The 19630-nt window shown below is 36.2% G+C and overlaps 1 protein-coding gene across 1 annotated transcript in view; it reads left to right on the top strand.

Annotated features, from left to right (window-relative positions):
• FBXO11 (F-box protein 11) overlaps window positions 1-19630 on the top strand; it is an 83659-nt gene that overhangs the window by 62675 nt on the left and 1354 nt on the right. Inside the window, exons 5-22 of the mRNA XM_004482407.5 lie at window positions 2195-2324; window positions 3402-3485; window positions 3565-3697; window positions 4753-4859; window positions 4945-5056; window positions 5147-5253; window positions 5334-5471; window positions 10285-10502; window positions 11443-11528; window positions 12403-12497; window positions 13572-13694; window positions 13785-13870; window positions 14423-14499; window positions 14587-14730; window positions 17701-17811; window positions 18396-18503; window positions 18807-18915; window positions 19478-19576. Of these exons, the coding sequence (XP_004482464.2) occupies window positions 2195-2324; window positions 3402-3485; window positions 3565-3697; window positions 4753-4859; window positions 4945-5056; window positions 5147-5253; window positions 5334-5471; window positions 10285-10502; window positions 11443-11528; window positions 12403-12497; window positions 13572-13694; window positions 13785-13870; window positions 14423-14499; window positions 14587-14730; window positions 17701-17811; window positions 18396-18503; window positions 18807-18915; window positions 19478-19576 (2067 nt within the window). The remainder of the gene's footprint in view (window positions 1-2194; window positions 2325-3401; window positions 3486-3564; window positions 3698-4752; window positions 4860-4944; window positions 5057-5146; window positions 5254-5333; window positions 5472-10284; window positions 10503-11442; window positions 11529-12402; window positions 12498-13571; window positions 13695-13784; window positions 13871-14422; window positions 14500-14586; window positions 14731-17700; window positions 17812-18395; window positions 18504-18806; window positions 18916-19477; window positions 19577-19630) is intronic.

The following is a 19630-nucleotide window of genomic DNA, read 5'->3' as shown; positions in this document are numbered from 1 at the left end:
ATAATTAAACAGTTGAAACGAAATTAAAATTCTTGTAAATATGTAATACTTTCTCTGCTGTTTATCATTTAATAACAACTGAATGATAATGGAAAATGTTTTTCATTTAATTACTTTTCGAGAACAAAATTTAATTTAAAATTATTAATGTATTAAATCTAATCCTTTAGTGAGAGTATAGATTTTGTTCATCGCTTTTTTTTTAAGATTTAGTTTTTATTTATTTCTCTCCCCTTCTCCCGCTAGCCCCCCAATTGTCTCCTCTCTGTGTCCATTCACTGTGTGTTCTTCTGTGACTGCTTCTATCCTTATCAGTGGCATCAGGAATCGGTCTTTCTTTTTGTTGCGTCATCTTGTGTCAACTCTCCCGTGTGTGTGGCACCATTCTTGGGCAGGCTGCACTTTTCGTGCTGGGCGGCTCTCCTTTCAGGGCACAGTCCTTGCACATGGGGCTCCCCTACGCAGGGGGCACCCCTGCGTGGCACAGTACTCCTTGCACGCATCAGCACTGCTCATGGGCTAGCTCCACGTGGGTCAAGGAGACCCAGGGTTTGAACCTTGGACCTCCCATGTGGTAGGTGGACGCCCTATTCATTGGGCCAAGTCCGCTTTCCCGTTCATCACTTTCTGAAAACAATTTGGCAGTTGTTTTCAGGGACCTTAAAATATGCATGCCCTTTGACCCAGTAACTCCAGAAAATTTTGAAATAAACTGATATCCTACAACAAGGGAGTAGATTACATAGTCTATGTCATGTCTATAGTGGAGAGTTGTCATATAGCCATAACAGTGATTTTTTTTTTTACAAGAGTTTGTTTTTTTGTTTGTTTTTTATCTGGTTGCATGATCATCTTTTTGGTGCGCTGCCTTTGCCACACCTGGGAAAGGGGCCTTGTGCCTCTCTGCCCACATCTATTATGCTTTAGTTCTTTTTTTTAATCAGGAGATCCCCGGGATCAAACAGGGTCCTCCATATGGTAAATGGGAGCTCAATTACTTGAGCCACAGCCACTTCCCTATAAGAATTTTTAATAACATGGGGACAGGCTGTGTTATGAAAGGTAAAAAGAAGAGAATGCAAAACTTATGTGCTATGTAAACACAATTATAGTTAATGAAACCATCTGTAAAAGAAAGACTGGGAAAAAATATAGTAAACTGTTACTGGTGAATTAGAGGAGCAGATGTGGCTCAGGCAGTTGACACCTGCTTCCCACATGAGAAGGTCCCAGGTTCAGTTCCTGGTGCCTCCTGAAAAAAAAAAAAGTAAACAAACAATAAATAAAAACAACTTAGGGAAGCCAAATGTGGCTCAGTGATTGAGTGCTGGCTTCCCACATACAACATCCCAGGATCAAGCCCTAGCCCCAGTACCTCAAAAAAAAGGAGGAGCAGAGCAGATATGGCTCAAGCAGTTGGGCTCCTCTCTACCATATAGGAGGTTCAGGTTTCGATTCTTGGGGCCTCCTGGTGAAGGGAAGCTGGCCCGTGCAGTAGTGCTGGCCCAAGTGAGAGCTGGTGCAGCAAGATGACACAACAAAAAGAGACACAGAGACCAGGGAGACCAGGGAGCTGAGGTGGTGCAAGAGATTGAGCACCTCTCTCCCACTCCAGAAGGTCCCAGGATCAGTTCCCAGTGCCACCTAAAGAAAAGACAAGCAGACACAGAAGACCACACAGCGAATGGACACATAGAACAGACAATGGGGTGGGGGTGGATAAATAAATAAATCTTTTTTTTTTAAGTGAATTGTATAAGAAATGATAATAGTTACTATTAAACCAACTCTAAGATTTGATGGTTGTTCTTGATAGGATGTAAATGGACTGAAAATAGAGAAAGAATTAAATTTAAAGGATGCTATTCAAAATCTTCATTTTAAATAATAACTGTTCAGACTTTTACATAAACTGTGGCATTTTTCCCTGAGTAAAAACAGTCAAATTTTGAAGAAATTGATATGTTTTATTCTTCTGGGTGAACTCTTTTTCATATGCAGCTACATTATTTTAGCCAAAATCAATTCTTATATTTAAAATTCTGTATTCTTATATTCATTTTTGCCTAATCTTACTCTTACTTTTCAAATTTTTGGGTTTGGAAGGCTTCAGATAATTGTTACAGGTGGTTTAAACTTTATTAAATTCAACAAGCATCTTATGAAAAAATATTTCATTCCTTTCCCCTTTCAGGAAACGTTTATACATGGAAGTATTTGAATATACCCGCCCTATGATGCATCCTGAGCCTGGTAAATTCTACCAGATTAATCCAGAAGAATATGAACATCCAAATCCTTGGAAAGAGAGTTTTCAGCAATTGGTATGAAGTATAAATGAAAAACATTGGTTTATATTAAACATTTGCAAATAAAACCATCTTTTTTAAAAAGTAAAGTTTATCAGCCAACAAAATATTCCGCAATTCTTTCTATCATTGACATGTTGGTTGAAAATATATCCAGTGGCAGTAATTATATGTAGCCTGAGGAGCAGTTATGATTTCTATGAGTCTGTTTAAACTTTTACTTAAAACTTTATTTGTGGGAAGCAGATATGGCTCAAGTGATAGAGCTTCCGCCTACCATATGGGAGGACCTGGGTTCGATCCATGGGGCCTCCTGGTGAAAAGAAGAGAAAATGTGCCCATGTGGCAAGCCAGTGCCCGTGCAAGTGCCCACGTAGTGAGCCACTGCCCTGCACAAGTGAATCATGCAGCAAGATGATGATGCATCAAAGAGAGAGACAAGGGGAGAGTCAAGGTGAAATGCAGCAGAAACCAGAAACTGAGGTGGTGCAGTTGACAGGGAACCTCTCTCCCCATCAGAGGTCTCCAGGATTGAATCCCAGTGACTCCTAGGGGAGAGAAAATGAGAAGAGACGACAACACAGACAGCAGAAACAGCAGGGCAGGAGAAGGGGAAGGGGGGAAAATAAATAATTCTTTAAAAAAAAAAAATAACTATTTGTAAGTTTTTAGTAGTAGTTTAATAAGATTCTCACATTTAGCTTAATTTTCATATTGTCCTTTACCAGTGGTTCTCAACTAGGACCATTTTTCTCCCCAGGGAATATATGGCAGTGTCTGGAGACATTATTGGTTGTCAAAATCCCAGGGGCAGAAGGCGTGACAGGTGCTGTTGGTATTTAGTGGGTAAAGGCCAGAGATGTTGCTGAACATCCTGCAGTGTACAAGATAGCCCCTACAACAAAGAATTATCTGACCTAAAATATCAATAGTGTAAAGGTTGAGAAACTCCTTTCTTAGTCATAATCTGTTCCAGATTTTTTACTGCACTGTGGAACAAAGTTGAAATAACTGAGGGTTGTTTTTTTTTTAATATTCAGTAAATTAAGACTTCAGTAGTATTCAATGTTTGTTTTTGTTTTGGCATTTTAGTATAAAGGTGCACATGTAAAGCCAGGATTTGCTGAACATTTCTACAGTAACCCTGCAAGATATAAAGGAAGAGAAAATATGTTGGTATGTTTGATTTGTATTATTATAAGACTCTAAATGGTAATCTCCCAGTTTTATACTGACACTTTTTTTTTCCCCCTAGTATTATGATACCATTGAAGATGCTCTTGGTGGGGTACAAGAGGCTCATTTTGATGGACTTATCTTTGTTCATTCTGGAATATACACTGATGAATGGATATATATTGAATCACCAATCACCATGATTGGTGCAGGTATTTTGAAATCCATTATCACAAGAATTTTAACAGTCATATCATTTGATTTACATGATGAGTTTTAAAATACAAGTGACTTAAAATCCATATGAAACTACTGCTGTCAAGAACCTTGATAATACTTTAACACTAGGAAAGAACAGTAGTAAAAATATCTTGCATCTTTTATATGAAGGAAATGAAAACATAAAGAGTTGGGAAGTTATAGATGTATATATTTTTTTATGTCAGTACTTTCTATTTTTTAAAATAAAGATATTTCACTGCTGTGCTTTTAATGGAACTGAAATGTTGTGGTTTTTTAAAATATATTTTGTTTTCTACTATTTCCAAGGTATTTTTGGTCAAGTTTCTAAGAATAAATTCAATGAAATATTTGTTAAACACTCTTCAGTCTTTTGAAGATATTTGCTGCCTGATTTTTTAATCTGGTAGCAAAAATTTAGCTACTTTGGAAACTGAAATTAACTAGTTCATTAGTTCCTAGTGAAATTTGAATCTCCTGTACCTTCTGCTTCCCCCCACCCCCACCATCCTTCCATAAAGAGAGTTGGGAGAGGGAAGAAGAAAATTATTGCCTAGTGATTTTCATTAGCTTCTAAATCTAGGCCACTGTTGTAAATCAATTTAAGTAAAGATGTCTGTCTCTCCCCTCCATACTCCCCTTCCCCAAACTGTTCCCTTTTTTCCAGTGCTACTGCTGGTGGTGATTCTATTTCCACAGGAAGTTGTTTTTAATATACCAGGCATTTAATATTAAATACTCATTTCTAATTGAGCCTTAAATAGAAGATGTGTGTATAATTAGTCAAATAATATCTCCTTAAATATGACTGGCTTTAATTAAAGACTAATAAAACACAACTGCCAAATTGATTAGTAGTTCTTTCTAATAATACATAATTTTTTTTTTAAATCCCCTGCTCCAAAATAAAAGTACCCAAATTAAAAATAAAGGTTCACAGAATATTTGTACTGATTAAAAAGTAGTTTTTTATTTCCATTTCATCTGTCTGATAAAGGTAATATCCTCTAAAATATCTTCTCCACAGCACCTGGAAAAGTAGCAGACAAAGTTATTATTGAAAACACTAGAGATTCAACCTTTGTTTTTATGGAAGGTTCTGAGGATGCTTATGTTGGATATATGACAATAAGGGTAAGAAATTTTAGGATTTAAAATATACATGTTGAAATCATTAAGGCATTGGATGTTTATCTCGAACAATATTTCTATTTTTCAGTTTAACCCTGATGACAAATCTGCTCAACACCACAATGCACACCACTGCTTAGAGATAACAGTAAACTGTAGCCCTATTATCGATCACTGTATTATCCGAAGTACATGTACAGGTTAGTGTTTCCTTTATCTTTTTTCATAAAATGAGTCACTGTGTTCTTGCCCATTAGGTTTTTAAATGAAATAATTCTTTTTTCTTACAGTTGGCTCTGCAGTTTGTGTTAGTGGTCAAGGAGCATGTCCCACTATCAAGCACTGTAACATCAGCGACTGTGAAAATGTCGGACTTTATATAACAGATCATGCACAGGTATTTAAATACTTTAATTTTTTTTTCTTTTGCGATTTTTCAAAACTCTGCTAATGTTTATTTCTGGTTATTTGTTGTAGGGAATATATGAGGATAATGAAATTTCCAATAATGCTTTAGCTGGGATTTGGGTTAAAAATCATGGAAACCCAATTATTAGACGGAATCATATTCATCATGGACGTGATGTTGGTGTGTTCACATTTGATCATGGCATGGTAAGAATATATATTCTTAATAGAAAAACTGATTTCTATATCAGTTAAATTTTATATAGTTTCAGCTTTATTTTCATATCAGATTTTCTGAATTAAAGAGTATACCTATAAAAGCAATTTCAGCATTATATTTTAAAATCAGTGTGCAGTATTCTTTCTATAAATTCGTATATTAACATTAAATTTATGTAGAAGGGACAGTTGAAGTCTTCAGGGAATTGTTAAGATCATAGAGAAAAGTAGTGTATAAACCAGTAGTTCTCAAACATAAGTGGGCATAAAAATTACCCAGAAGCTTTTTAAAAATGAAAGTTCCTATATTCCACCCAGACATAGTAGTTAAGTCAGGATTTCTGAAAATGGAGTTCGAGGTAAGTATGTTTTTTTAATGTGTGCACTTAGCATATATGCCCAGGCTCATTCTTTCCACCTGGCATTTGAAATGTGTGACAGTTTGAATAGGGATGATCTAAAAACCGTCCCTTTGTTTGGACTGCCTTGTGTAAAGGGTGTGTGGAACTTAGTAGGAGAGAGGAGATACTTCACCTAGAAAGAGGCACTCAGTGGATATATCAGTAGATGTTTTAATTGCAGATACTTGTAGCCAGTCATTTAAACAGAGCTGGCAGGCTTCTAATGACAGGTTTATTTGCCATTAGTTTAGATGGTGTTATTTACTTAGAAATAGTAACACTAAATTTATTTTCCCAAAATTACTAAATCCCCACTTTATCAGATTGGTCCCCCTCTAATTGTCCCAGCTAAAGATCTAATCTGGATTTGTATAACAAGGAAGACAAATCTGAGAGTTCATTAATCAGGGTGTTGTTTCCATTGCTATGTGGACCCTCCCCATTGCTTCATTTGAAATGATCTTAGTCTACTTCCTTGGAATCACTGAGACCTATCAGACTTCAATTCTGTGTTTCAGTTTTAAGAGTGTTTGACTTTCTTCCGGCATTTTTAGAACACTGAGGCTCAGTCAGTATTTCAGTGTACATTTACATTTCCCCCCACCCACCCCAAAACCCCGTTGTCTGTTCTCTGTGTCCATTCACTATGTTTTCTTCTGTGTCTGCTTGTATTCTCATTAGGCAGCTCCAGGAACCAATCCCAGGACCTTTCGGAGTGGGAGAGAGGCGATTACTGTATTGTGCCACCTCAACTCCCTGTTCTGATACATCTTATTTTCTCTCCTCTGTGTCTCTTGTTGCGTCATCTTGCTGCACCAGCTCTCCACATCCGCTGGCACTCCTGTGCAGGGCAGCTTTCCTGCGCTGGGCAGCATTCCCACACAGGGCGGCACTTCTGTGTGGGGTGGCATTCCCAGTGGGCCTGCACTCCATGTGAGCCGTCTTGCCGCATGGGCTAGCTTGCCCTCACCAGGAGGCCCTGGGCATCAAACCCTGGACCTCCTATATGGTAGTCAGGAGCCCAGTTGGTTGCGCCACCTCCATTTCCCTGCATTAACATTTTTAATAAGCACTATAACTGTGTCTAATGCAGGTTGTCTGTGAAATACACTTTAAGGAAAAAAATGGTATCATTAGTTTGACTTACGTTTTACTCTTAAGATTAGTAGTTCAAAAACTGTTGAGTAGTTATGTTAGTCATTCTTATGGGTGATACTAGGTTTTAAATACTATGTAATTTTACACAATTTTCTACAGACCCTACTTTCTGCATTCTCTCAGGTCACTATTTCAAAATAATGTTCTCTTTGTCTATTCAGATGTTATTTTCATTTAATACCTAATTTTCCTTGGAGTGGTTTACAAATCCTAGTACAGCCTTGGTAACATTATTGCAGCATCAAAGAGACATTAGAGGATCTGGTGATGTGGTGATGAGTGGTGATATGGATTATGGTAAGGTCTTGTTGCCATTATATGGTATTAAGTATAGTACGCACATTGGATTCACCTGCAGAGATTGTCTATCAGTGGTAAAGACAGTTTTTTATTTTTGCTGTTTGTGCCTGAAATCCTAGTGCAGAGTTCTTTTTTAAACTGAACTAGTTCATGAGGAGTACTCTTCAATCAAATGCTGATAAGACCTATTTTCAAACCAGTGGCAGATGATCGCTAGTTCCTGAGGTAACTGTAATCTGAGAAAAGCAATTCACTTACAACTCAGGCTTTAGCCTGGGCCTTTAGGTAAGAAAGCTGAGTGAAAATGACCATTTAGACTTCTGCATCTGGAACAAAGAAATTGTTACATTGTCATAGATTATAGCTTCCTTTTCCAAGGATTTGGAGGAGTGGGTGGGAATTATGGAAATCAAGGCAGAGGTGTGGAGGAAGATGTAACAAAAGAGTCTTGAGCATCTGTCCTCCTTCAGAAGCCTATACTAGTTCTCCAGTTCTCATAATGTAGATGCCCTCAGCAGGGAGACTTGGTTTCTGAGCAGGTTAAGAGGTTAACCAAAAGGTATGACAGAAGCATAGCTTAAGGCATAAATTGACTTTAAGGCATGCTAAATTGGTACAGGGAAATGTGCCCAGTCTGCAAGCTATTGTCATTGAAAAAAAGGCAAGAAGGTAGTGCGTAGAAATACTTAAAGTGCTAAAAGAAAACAACTGCCAAAAAGAATTTTATATCTGATGAGACTGTCAAAAATGAGGGAGAGATTAAAACATTCCCAGGTAAACAAATGGTGAGGGAGTTCATCACCACTAGACTGGCCCTACAAGCATTGCTCAAAGGAGTTCTTCATACTGCAAGGACACTAACAGTGGGTTCAAAGTGGCATAAAGAAATAAAGTGAGCAGGTAAAAGTAATCATTTAGGCAATTACAAATGCCAGTACTATTGTATTTTTTGGCATGTAACTGCTTCTTCCTTACAGGTACTAAAATGCAAATGCATAGAAAATAATATATCTGTGGTTTTGGACAATGTACAAAGATATAACTTGTAACAAGTGTGAAAGCAGGCATAAATGGAAGAAGTGAGGGACAGAAAACATATAAGACTTTTGTCAGAAGTGCTGTATAGTTTAGTATAGCTAGACATCCATCACAGTGACCATTAAATGTTGGAATCTTCAAGGGAGCCCAATAAATAGCATACTTTCCCCTGCAAATTAAAAATTAGAACCTAAAAGTATCATAAGAAGGCTTGAAATATCATCGTCTTAAAGGTCAAGTTGGGGGACACAGGTAAGAATAAGAAGCTAATGGTCTGTTTACTAGAACCCCAAAATTAAGTAGGCTTACCTACTCAGAATGTTTCCTGCAGAAAAAGGAGAAGGCATGCTCCCAAAGGGCAGCTCATCTCCGTGAAGAAAATGGTGAAGCAGAACATAACCAGATCATTGCTTCCCAAATTTACCAATCAGCTATGTCATTCTAGCTCCTGGGAGGAAGAGACCAGAAGTTAGAATAGTTGAACTCCCTCCTTATTGATGGAAATGTCAAAAATCCAAATAGTTCCAGTCTAACATTGACATCTTTTGTTTGTTCGGCGTTTTTTTGTTTGTTTTTATTTTGTTGGTGATCAATTTTGCCATGATCATATTTACATACACTCTAGTGTGCATTCACTTTTTTTTTGGAATAGCATTTCTTTTTATAATTAACTTTATTTTGTACATTTAGTAATTGAAAATATGAAAAATTAAAAACTAAAAAGAAAACATAGTTGAATAAAAACATTTCTCTTAAATGTACTGGATCAAAGAAAGAAAAGTTTTGTATTTGAAGATGCTGTTCACTTTGATATAATCCCCTAATTTAAAGAAAGAATATGCAAATGTGGCTCAAGCAATTGAGCTCCCACCTCCCACACGGGAGGTCCCTAGTTCAGTTCCCAGTGCCCCCTAAAGAAGACAGTGAGCTGGCACAGTGGGCAGGTACAGGAAGCTCACGCAACAAGAGACAGAAGAAGGAAAACATAGTGAGAGATACAACAAATCAGGGAACAGAGATGGCTCGAGCAATTAGGCACCTCCTTCTCACATCAGAGGTCCCAGGTTGGTTCCTGGTGCCTCCTAAAGAAACAAGGAAGACGAATAGATACAGCAAGTACAAACAACAAAAGAGGTGGGGATAAATAAATAAATTCTTTAAAAAAAAAAAAAAAGATTATAATCCAGATGTGGTTATGCAATTTGTACATAATTTGTACTTTATTTGTGGAAAATAAAACCTGAAAACTACTTCTGAATGTTATTTTTGGAAGTCAGTTTTCTTAAAGAATGAGCTGTATGGTGTTCTAGAGTACGCAGAATTATATCCTTATTTTAACTTGTAAATTTGTCAAAAATGTTTAATAAATCCTATTTGGATACTTTTTTTTTTTTTTTAAGATTTTATTTCTCTCCACTCCCCCCCCCCCCCCCCCCCCCCCCCGGTGTCTACTCTCTGTGTCCATTTGCTATGTGTTCTTCTGTGTCCACTTGCATTTTTGTCAGGCGGTACTGGAAATCTGTGTCTCTTTTTGTTGCATCATCTTGCTGCATCAACTCTATGTGCAGCACCACTCTTGGGCAAGCTGAGCTTTTCGCACAGTGTTGGTGTCCTTGCAGGGGCACACACCTTGTGCAGGGGGGGCATCCCTGCATGGCACTGCACTCCTTTGCACACAGCAGCAGTGTGCATGGGCCAGCTCACCACATGGGCCAGGAGGTCTGGGGTATCAAACCCTGGACCTCCTATATGGTAGATGGGTGCTCTATCTGTTGAGCCACATCTGCTTCCCTTGGATACTTATTAAGTATAAAATATTGTATAGATGCATCAGAAGTTTTTAAAATGGCATTTATTTTTGGAAAGAAACATTTACTTAAAGGATTAATTTCTGTATTTTTCAGGGTTACTTTGAAAGTTGCAATATACACAGAAATAGGATAGCAGGCTTTGAAGTGAAAGCCTATGCTAATCCCACAGTGGTTCGTTGTGAAATTCACCATGGGCAGACTGGAGGTATATATGTTCATGAAAAAGGAAGAGGACAATTCATAGAGAATAAAATCTATGCAAATAACTTTGCAGGTGTATGGATTACCTCAAATAGTGACCCAACAATAAGGTATCTACATGTAATTATGGACGGAAAATACTTTTTCACTCTAGCGTTTGTGTTAAAAGAAGAGTCAAGATACTTAGACTTCATTCTTAAAGTTTTTCCTAGACATCTGAATACTGTAAAATAGATTTTACTAGTAAGTCATCGTGCATCTGAATAAGCATAGTTATTGTTTTTTTGGTGTTCTGTTTGTTTTTATTTAGTGATCTGTGCATAATATTATTTTATGAACAAATGCAAATGCTGCGATTTTTTTTCTTGAACATTCATGAGCCTGCATTATAGATGAGTAGATAGACCTGTGACCTTCCTTGGAGACCTGAATTACCGTGCCCTTTCTTTTTTTTTTTTTCTGAGAGGCAATGGATAGAACAACTCAGGAAACTAATTAATCGCAAAGATTCTTGGAGAGAGACCAAGAATATCAAGAAGTAAAAACTTTTAAGATTCATTTTTCTTTAATAGTTCCTTCTGCCCCCTCCACAATAAGGAAACAAATAGATATCCAGCCTTAAAAACATTGGCCAAAACTGTCAGGCAAAGCTATTAGAATTTTATCAAAGACCATAATTTTTAATTGTCAAATTTTATTTTTACTACCTTTTATGAAAATAGATTATGGAACATCCATATTAATATTCAACAAAGTTTTTATATCAGTTTTTAAAAATTTAATGTATTAGGTCATTTAAGGGGAATTTTTAATGCTATTTTTGTCAAAAAATGGCTTTTTCCAAAGCCTTAGGTTTTAGAAAGAACTAAAATAGGAACATAGAAAAGCCATTTAGTCTAGATCCCTCATTTTATATATTAAGAAACTCAGGCCCATAGACAAATAGTTTATCCAAGGTCACATGATAATGAGCAGCCTTACAATTGTATAAAACAAGTAAGCTTTGCTGAATTAGATGCTTATTTCTTTTATTATTTCACATAATTGTAGGGGAAATTCTATATTTAATGGAAATCAAGGAGGAGTTTATATCTTTGGTGATGGACGAGGCCTTATTGAAGGAAATGATATTTATGGTAAGCCTATGGTTTTGTTTTATAAAATTTTAGAGAGTGGTCCACCTATCTAACATTAGCAAAATGGACCAATGTGAAACCATTCCTAGTAGGAGAATCAATCCAATTTCTTAAAATTCTCAGTAAAGATTATTCTGTGGTATTCATGCACTTAGCAGACATTTGCTGAAACCTACTACATACCAAGCCCTATGCTAGATACTAGAGCTAAAAATATAAATACGATCCTAGTCTCAAGGACTTTTTTAGTTTCCTTAGGTTCAATCCATTGTTTAACAATAATAAGTTCTGTAGTAATTTGATACATTTTTGTTCTGTCTAGAGAGGGAAGATAACCTATTCCTCATTAAAGCTTTTGCAGCATTAATTCAGCAAACAATTATATTGGATATTTACGTGCTAGACGAGAATATGGTCCTGGGCTTTCTCTTCTACTAACACCTGGATAATAATTATATGTTTACTCAGTGTCAGGCACTTTTCTGACTATCTTACCTAAATTAAGTCATATAATCATCACATCAACCCTGTGAGGTGTAGCTACTATTAAATATCCCTGCTTATTGATAGGAAACACAAAGAGGTAAAAATAAGTTATTCAAGGTCACATAGGAAGGAAGGGGTAGACTTTCTAGAATTCATAGCCTGGCAGCCTGGCGCCAAAGTCTTGTCTCTTACCTGCTATGATAGACTGCCTACAACCTTCTGTATCTATATACACTTCTGGCTTCCTTAGTTTTTTTTACAATGTTTGTGAGCCATAAATGTTGTTCTGAGTATGACTCATTTCACAGATTACTAAGAACTTTAATACCTAATGTGAACATTTCTTTGCACTCCAAATGTTGATTTTTTAACATTTATTTTTAAATAGGCAATGCATTAGCAGGAATTCAGATTAGGACAAATAGTTGTCCAATTGTTCGGCATAACAAAATTCATGATGGCCAGCATGGTGGGATTTATGTGGTAAGTTAATACAGTTGTAAATTTGTTTATCAAACCCAGAAAATGAAAAGGGGTTGAGGGAGTATGGCTAGCTTTAGGTAGACCATATTCAACTTTGGGAGTATCAATTTGTAATTGTTATTAATATTTAGACAATAAGTAAGACACCTTTTCTTCCTGCCAGTATTAGAATGACTTCTGCTTTTGTAATATGTATAATGTGCTATAAAATCTAATCAGCACCTAACAGACTAAATATAGGCAATAGGAGATAAATCTTTTTTTATTAAAAATCTTTCTGATAAAAAGTTGGTAATATGGGTTGAACTCATAAAGACAGATTGGTAATCTGTTGTTTTGCTGGAACTTTGCCACTGTGACTACTGCATAAATATCTGAAATTTTCCAAAAGCATTAAATAAAATCATACTATATTATTAGAAGTACCAATAATATTAGACTTGAATATTTTTACCATCTGAAAAAGAAAAGTTTCACTTGATTGTATACTAAAAAATTATTGGGCATCTTATAAAATTTTAAAACCCATGTATTTCTTAACTCCTGTCACCATGGTATCTGAAACTGTTACATCTAATTTTTTTTTAAAAATGGATATTTCTAAAAGGTCCTTGTATTATACCAAGGGTGATTCCAGTTTTATTTAGTTTTAGAAATCACCACGTTTTAAAGAATTTTCTGATAAAAGTAAAAAATTTCATAACCTGAGACCTTACTATTTGTAAATGACTTCACTGGTAGTAAATTTGAAATAACTATTAACTTACTGAATGGGAAATCTTCAGGCTGTTATACATCTTAATATGAAGTAAGAGGTCCTTTTGTTAAAATTCCATTCTATTATTCTTACTATAATAGATTTGGAAATACATGACCACATAACATTATAAAAACTTTGGACTCTTATAAACTCAGGTAGAGGCTACATAAGTAGAATATTTTTGCACCCCCTTACCTAGATTTTAAAAAAAAAGAAATTGAGTTTTTTTTCATAACTCTTTTTAAAGGGATGGGGAAACACACTATACTTGCTTACAGATGAAATAGATTGTAACCAGTATAACTTTTATTTAGCATGAGAAAGGTCAAGGTGTAATAGAAGAGAATGAAGTTTACAGTAATACTCTGGCTGGAGTCTGGGTGACAACTGGCAGCACTCCAGTACTGAGAAGAAACAGAATACACAGTGGCAAGCAGGTAGGATTATCTTGGACTTTTGGATGGGAAATAACTTTGTTTTTGTAAACTTTTTTGTTACTTGAATTATTTTTTTCTTTTTAATTTTAGGTTGGTGTTTATTTTTATGACAATGGACATGGAGTGCTAGAGGACAACGATATCTATAATCATATGTATTCAGGGGTTCAGATAAGGTAAGCATTTTTACATTTGACTTTATTTCAGGAGGGGGTGGGGAGTTTAGGGGAGGGTATGTAGAAGAAATTTCCTTGTTTGATGCTCAGTCTTTAGTCCATCTGTTATATGTTTTGACATTCTTAATTGCACTCCTGACTTAAATTGTCAGAAGATACTTTCTCTGGACTGGCTGAGAAAAGCTACTGGCACAAATGCCATAAAAGCTCATTTACATGGTTCTGTCATCTACTCGGAATCATAGCAGCCAGGGAGCTCCTTCATGCTTGGAGGGAGACATGACTCTGGGTTAGAAGGACCTATGGTTTCGCAAAAGGTGGCGATATATAAATACTTCTCACTATATGCCTAGAATATTGTAGGTACTCAGTAAATGTGAGTTTCTGTTTTTATGCTATTCTGTAAAATAAAGAGCTTGTTATAACGTTCTGTCCTCGAGGAACTCTGTTGTATATAGTTCTTACTATGATTATATTTTCACTACTACTTTATGGAACATGGGAAAAGGGAGTAGAAGTAGTTAACATCGTTATTTTTTATTTTACCCACAGAACTGGAAGCAACCCCAAAATCAGACGCAACAAAATCTGGGGAGGACAGAATGGTGGAATTCTGGTTTATAATTCCGGTATGTTTAGTCTGACATCTTTTTCTGTGTTGAAAGACTTTAGAAATGTACATTCTACATACCATAACCTAATTTTTTGCATTTTAGGTTTAGGATGTATAGAAGACAATGAAATATTTGACAATGCAATGGCTGGAGTCTGGATTAAGACAGACAGTAATCCTACACTAAGAAGAAATAAAATCCATGATGGGAGAGATGGTGGCATCTGTATATTTAATGGAGGTCGAGGTACTCAGTTTTCAACTATTCTTCTTCCACATCTTTAATCATCAGTGACATTGCCAATTCATATAATTTGTAAATAAGTGGATCTCAGTATTTTTCAAGTCCTGAGATGGTTTGGAGATTAGTGCCTAGAGTTAAAGGAGATAAATGTTTACAGAACTTTTTTCCTTTTCCTATTGTAGCCATCTTGAGTATGCCAATAGGGCTTTTTTTTTAAAGATTTATTTAATTATGTAATCCCCCCCCCCCCCCCCCCCCCGTTGTCCGTTCTCTGTGTCTTTTTGCTGCGTCTTGTTTCTTTGTTGTCAGCAGCACGGGAAGTGTGGGCAGCGCCATTCCTGGGCAGGCTGCACTTTCCTTCGCGCTGGGCGACTCTCCTTACGGGGCGCACTCCTTGCACGTGGGGCTCCCCTGCACGGGGGACACCCCTGCGTGGCAGGGCACTCCTTGCGCACGCGCATGGGCCAGCTCCACACGGGTCATGGAGGCCCAGGGTTTGAACCGAGGACCTCCCATGTGGTAGACGGACACCGTAACCACTGGGCCAAGTCCATTTCCCAGTAGAGCTTTTTTAAGGAAGCAGAATTTGTGTATATCCTCTCTCTCTAGACCTCTTATTATTCATAGTAATATGATTATAATAAACTTCAAAGTCAGGTTGTAGAATTAGGTGTGAGACATTAATTGATCTATAAATATATGAAAATGTCTGTTGTAAATGGCTATTGCTTTTGTAATGGTTTACACCTGTGCTTGCTGAGAAATGCACTTAATGAAGCCAGGGTATACCTGGTTTGATATTCATAAAAGTCAGCTCTCTTTGTTTGCATTGAGGCAAATTCCACAATCCCTGCCTCTTGCAAACCAGAGTGTCAAAGGCAAATGTATCATTATTCCTGAAATAATAACCCAAACAAAGGAGTCTTTTGAAGATATAGTGAGAACATACAATACAGAATGGTCAGTTTTATGCAAGTTATTGACTCTTTAGCTGTGTCTTGAAAAATTAGTAGGTATTTACAGGTAAATGGAAGGAGGCCATTTCAGATATAGAAAAAGCATTAGTTCATCTTCCCATTTATTCTGTTAATACTGATTGAACACCTCTATACCAAGTACTGTGTGTGACACAGAAGCTAAAGATATGTTGAATAGAACACAATACTACATCCAGAAAGTTTGCAGTCTAAAATGGAGTGTGGCATTGTAAACAAGTCTAAATAAGGCAAGAGGTATTGACAGTTGAGACTATAGAGAGGGCAGGGCTCAAATAATAAGAGGCTTTATACATTCAGTAAGGAATTTAGACTCCATCTTAGCAATAGCATTTAAGGAAGTTGCAGTGGAGGTAGTGCAAGATTAGAGGCAGGGCTTAGACTAGTCTAGGCAAGAAATAAAAGCCTAAACTAAAGTGATAGTGTCATAAAGGTAAAAAGGGGGGATGCATTATTAATTATGTCAAAGGGTAGAATCAACATGACTGCTGGCTAGGTCATCAACTAAAATACAGGGTTTGAGAGAAAAAAGATATTTACAGTTCTATTCAGGTGACTGTCGTACTTTTCATTGAGATTAGGAATGTTGGAAGAACTAGTTTGTGGAAAACCAGTAGTTAAGATCAGTTTTAAGTATATTCAATGCAAGATATTCCCTGGGATAGCAAAGTTGGTGTAACTAGAAATTATACTAAGCTAAAGAAACAGATTTTCGAAGAATTAAGCAGCAGCATATATGTAATAGTTGAAACCACTGGTGGATATATCACCCAAAGAGTATATAAGAAAAAAAGAGCCAAGAGCAGAACCCTGGAATATTAATATTTAAAGAGTGGCCAGAAGAGGAGCCTGAGAGGTCATAGAGAAAATTCAGAGAAGAGCAGGGAAAAGGAATTTAGGGGTCAATAACTGAAATATCACAGAAAGGTCAAATATCTATAGAAATAAAACCGTGATTCACCTCTTCAGGGATCAGAGAAACACCAGTACACACAGAGTATAGTATAATTCTCTGTAAGTAGGAGATATAATAGGAATAATATTAGCTAGTACTTTAGTGCTGTGTTCTATTTACATGTATTACCTCATTTAATTCTCATAACAGTATGTGGTAGGTATTATGCCCATTTCACAGAGGAAGAACCTGAGGCAGAGATAGTAAGTAACTTGCCCAACTCAGAGCTAGTACAGTGGTGGAGTCAGTATTTAAATGACTGCATCTGATTCTTCCACCTACTCTTAATCATTGTATCATACTACCAAAAGAGAGGTGTACTTAAATTTGATGGTGAGAAACTGAACCTCCCAGAGGAAGTGACAATAGAAGGAAAGAGTGCAGGGTGTTTCAGGAAGAGGAAATATGTAAACCACAGTGATGAATTTTTAGAGGTAGAAACCTAAAGCTTATTCAGGTCTAGGTAATATAGTGAAACAAGTAGGTGGGAGAATATTTGAAAGGCTATTAATAGGTTGATATAAAATGTAATAATTTTTTAAGAGAAGGAAAATGATCATAACATTTTCAGTTTCAGTTCTCAAAAGATGAAATAAGTCTGGAGTAAGGAAAATTGACCAGGGAATGATTATAGTAACAAAGGTCAAATAATAAAGGCCTGAGCTACAAAGGTGCTAGAATTAGTTCAGAGGAATGCATTTTAATTCAGAAGTATTCATGGAGAATTGACTGTGTTGTGTGGTAGGTGAGGGTACAGTGGTGAGCAGACTACACATAGTACCTGCTACCATGGAACTTTCAGTTTATTGGTTAGAATGGCTCCCTGCCATTTTTGGCTAAATGCTACCATAAATACCTTTGAGGGACTAAAAATTTTGACAAAAATTGGTCCTGTGAATTTTACAGTGCAGTTAATAAGCAACCAAAAGAAAAGGTAAGTACCACCCCAAAAAAGGTAGTCAAGTGTTTTGGCTTTTTTTGCTATATACATTATCCTTAATCTAAGAAAATATTTTATTATAGGTCTCCTTGAAGAAAATGATATTTTCAGGAATGCTCAAGCGGGGGTTCTCATCAGCACTAATAGTCATCCAGTCTTAAGGAAAAACAGAATATTTGATGGATTTGCTGCAGGTTTGTATTTTCTGTGGCTTGCTTTCTATATAAATTGCAGTTTTTGGCCTATTAATTCTCTTTTGCTTAAGTCAATGCCAAAGTGGCTGAATGCTTGTCTATTACACAGTCATTAGGAGAGCACCTAGTCTAACTTCTGGATTCTTCTGCCCTAAACCAACATTAGTTGGAAAAGAGTAAATGCAGGCTCATACTACCATTAGGACTACTAATAAACATAAATACATGGCATGGTACCTGGAGGCCAAAGGGCTAAAGGTTACTTTTGCCAGTAATGCATTTACTTTCGATATGAGCACTATCCCCTTCTAATTAGTTTACAAAGGAATAATAAATATATTATAAAAATATATATTATATAATAAAAATAGTAAAACTTCTTTAGTATCACTCCTTCCTTTGGCAAGGATAGTGGATTATTATATAATGTAAAGTGAATTTCACTGTCAGTGATTCAAATAAACATTCACATTTTATTCTTTAGATGTTAAGGGTAGCACTACACTTTATATTTAAAAGTTTACTATATTTGCTATATTTCAGGTTTCTTTATGTAATGCATCTGTTTATGAATTTTACTTCAGGTATTGAAATTACAAATCACGCAACTGCAACATTAGAAGGCAATCAGATTTTTAACAACCGATTTGGAGGCTTATTTTTAGCATCTGGTGTTAATGTGACAATGAAAGGTACGTTGGAAGTTTGTACTGCCTACAAATACACAAAATATGCCATGAAACAATCCAAAGCAACTGTTTTGTTATTCAGTAGCTTGATTCTTCCTGTTACTCTAGAAGGTAGCAATAACTTGTGAAATATTTTGAAACAAACAAAAATAGTTGAAATATCTTGCAGAAGGAAAATCCATATTTATTAACTGATCCCTTACAATTACTTCATTGGTTAGCCTGTTTTAAAGTGACTATTGGAATATTTTTTAATCATAATAATCTTTGCCCCTCTAGAATTTTACTTTTTTTTTTCAATTACAGATAACAAAATAATGAACAATCAAGACGCCATAGAAAAGGCTGTTAGTAGAGGCCAGTGTTTATATAAAATATCAAGTTATACCAGCTATCCCATGCATGATTTCTACAGGTATATTTCTGAATTATTTGAGTCCTGAAAAGGGAAAGATGGTGAAGTACCCAATATTTTTATAGATTTCCTTAAATGTGTGAGCTAAGACTTTTTGCCAGTAGAAAGAGAATATAACTGAAAATTTTGTCCCTGTCCATATTGGTTTCTGTGTTCAACCTACCTGATACTTGAGGAGCCTGTGCTTAAAGTATTTGAAATACTTTGTGTAGTACTGCAATTATAGTGGTATCACTAGCAATGTGGAATGTAGTATTTTTAACATAGTTTCCCTAGGAGTTTCAAAGCAAAGCCAGTGCTCGATATGTCCCAGTCACTGTGGGAGAGAATTGAGAGTCCCCAGACTTGATAGGAAAAGTCAAGTTTTTTAAACTCAAAGTTTGACCTTTTACAATTTAATAATTTCATTTTCCTCAGAAAACAGGAGATTTATTTATTGCATTGTTGCTGCTTTTCAGAATTTGTGTTGAAGCCACATAAATTTTCTGGTTTTGGTCAAATTGCAATTATTTTGAGTTAATGACATGTTCAAGGAAAATAATGTCAAGTTGTTGCTTTTTAGGTGTCACACTTGTAACACCACAGATCGAAATGCCATATGTGTGAACTGCATTAAGAAGTGCCATCAGGGACATGATGTAGAATTTATTAGACATGATAGGTATGTAGCACACTTGATTGCTTTGTTACCCAATTATTTCCCCACACCCTCACT

This window comes from Dasypus novemcinctus, chromosome 17 (genome assembly GCF_030445035.2).
Source record: "Dasypus novemcinctus isolate mDasNov1 chromosome 17, mDasNov1.1.hap2, whole genome shotgun sequence".
Taxonomy (NCBI): domain Eukaryota; kingdom Metazoa; phylum Chordata; class Mammalia; order Cingulata; family Dasypodidae; genus Dasypus; species Dasypus novemcinctus.
Note: the sequence above shows the minus strand (reverse complement) of the source record. Positions and strands in the feature narration are given on the sequence as shown.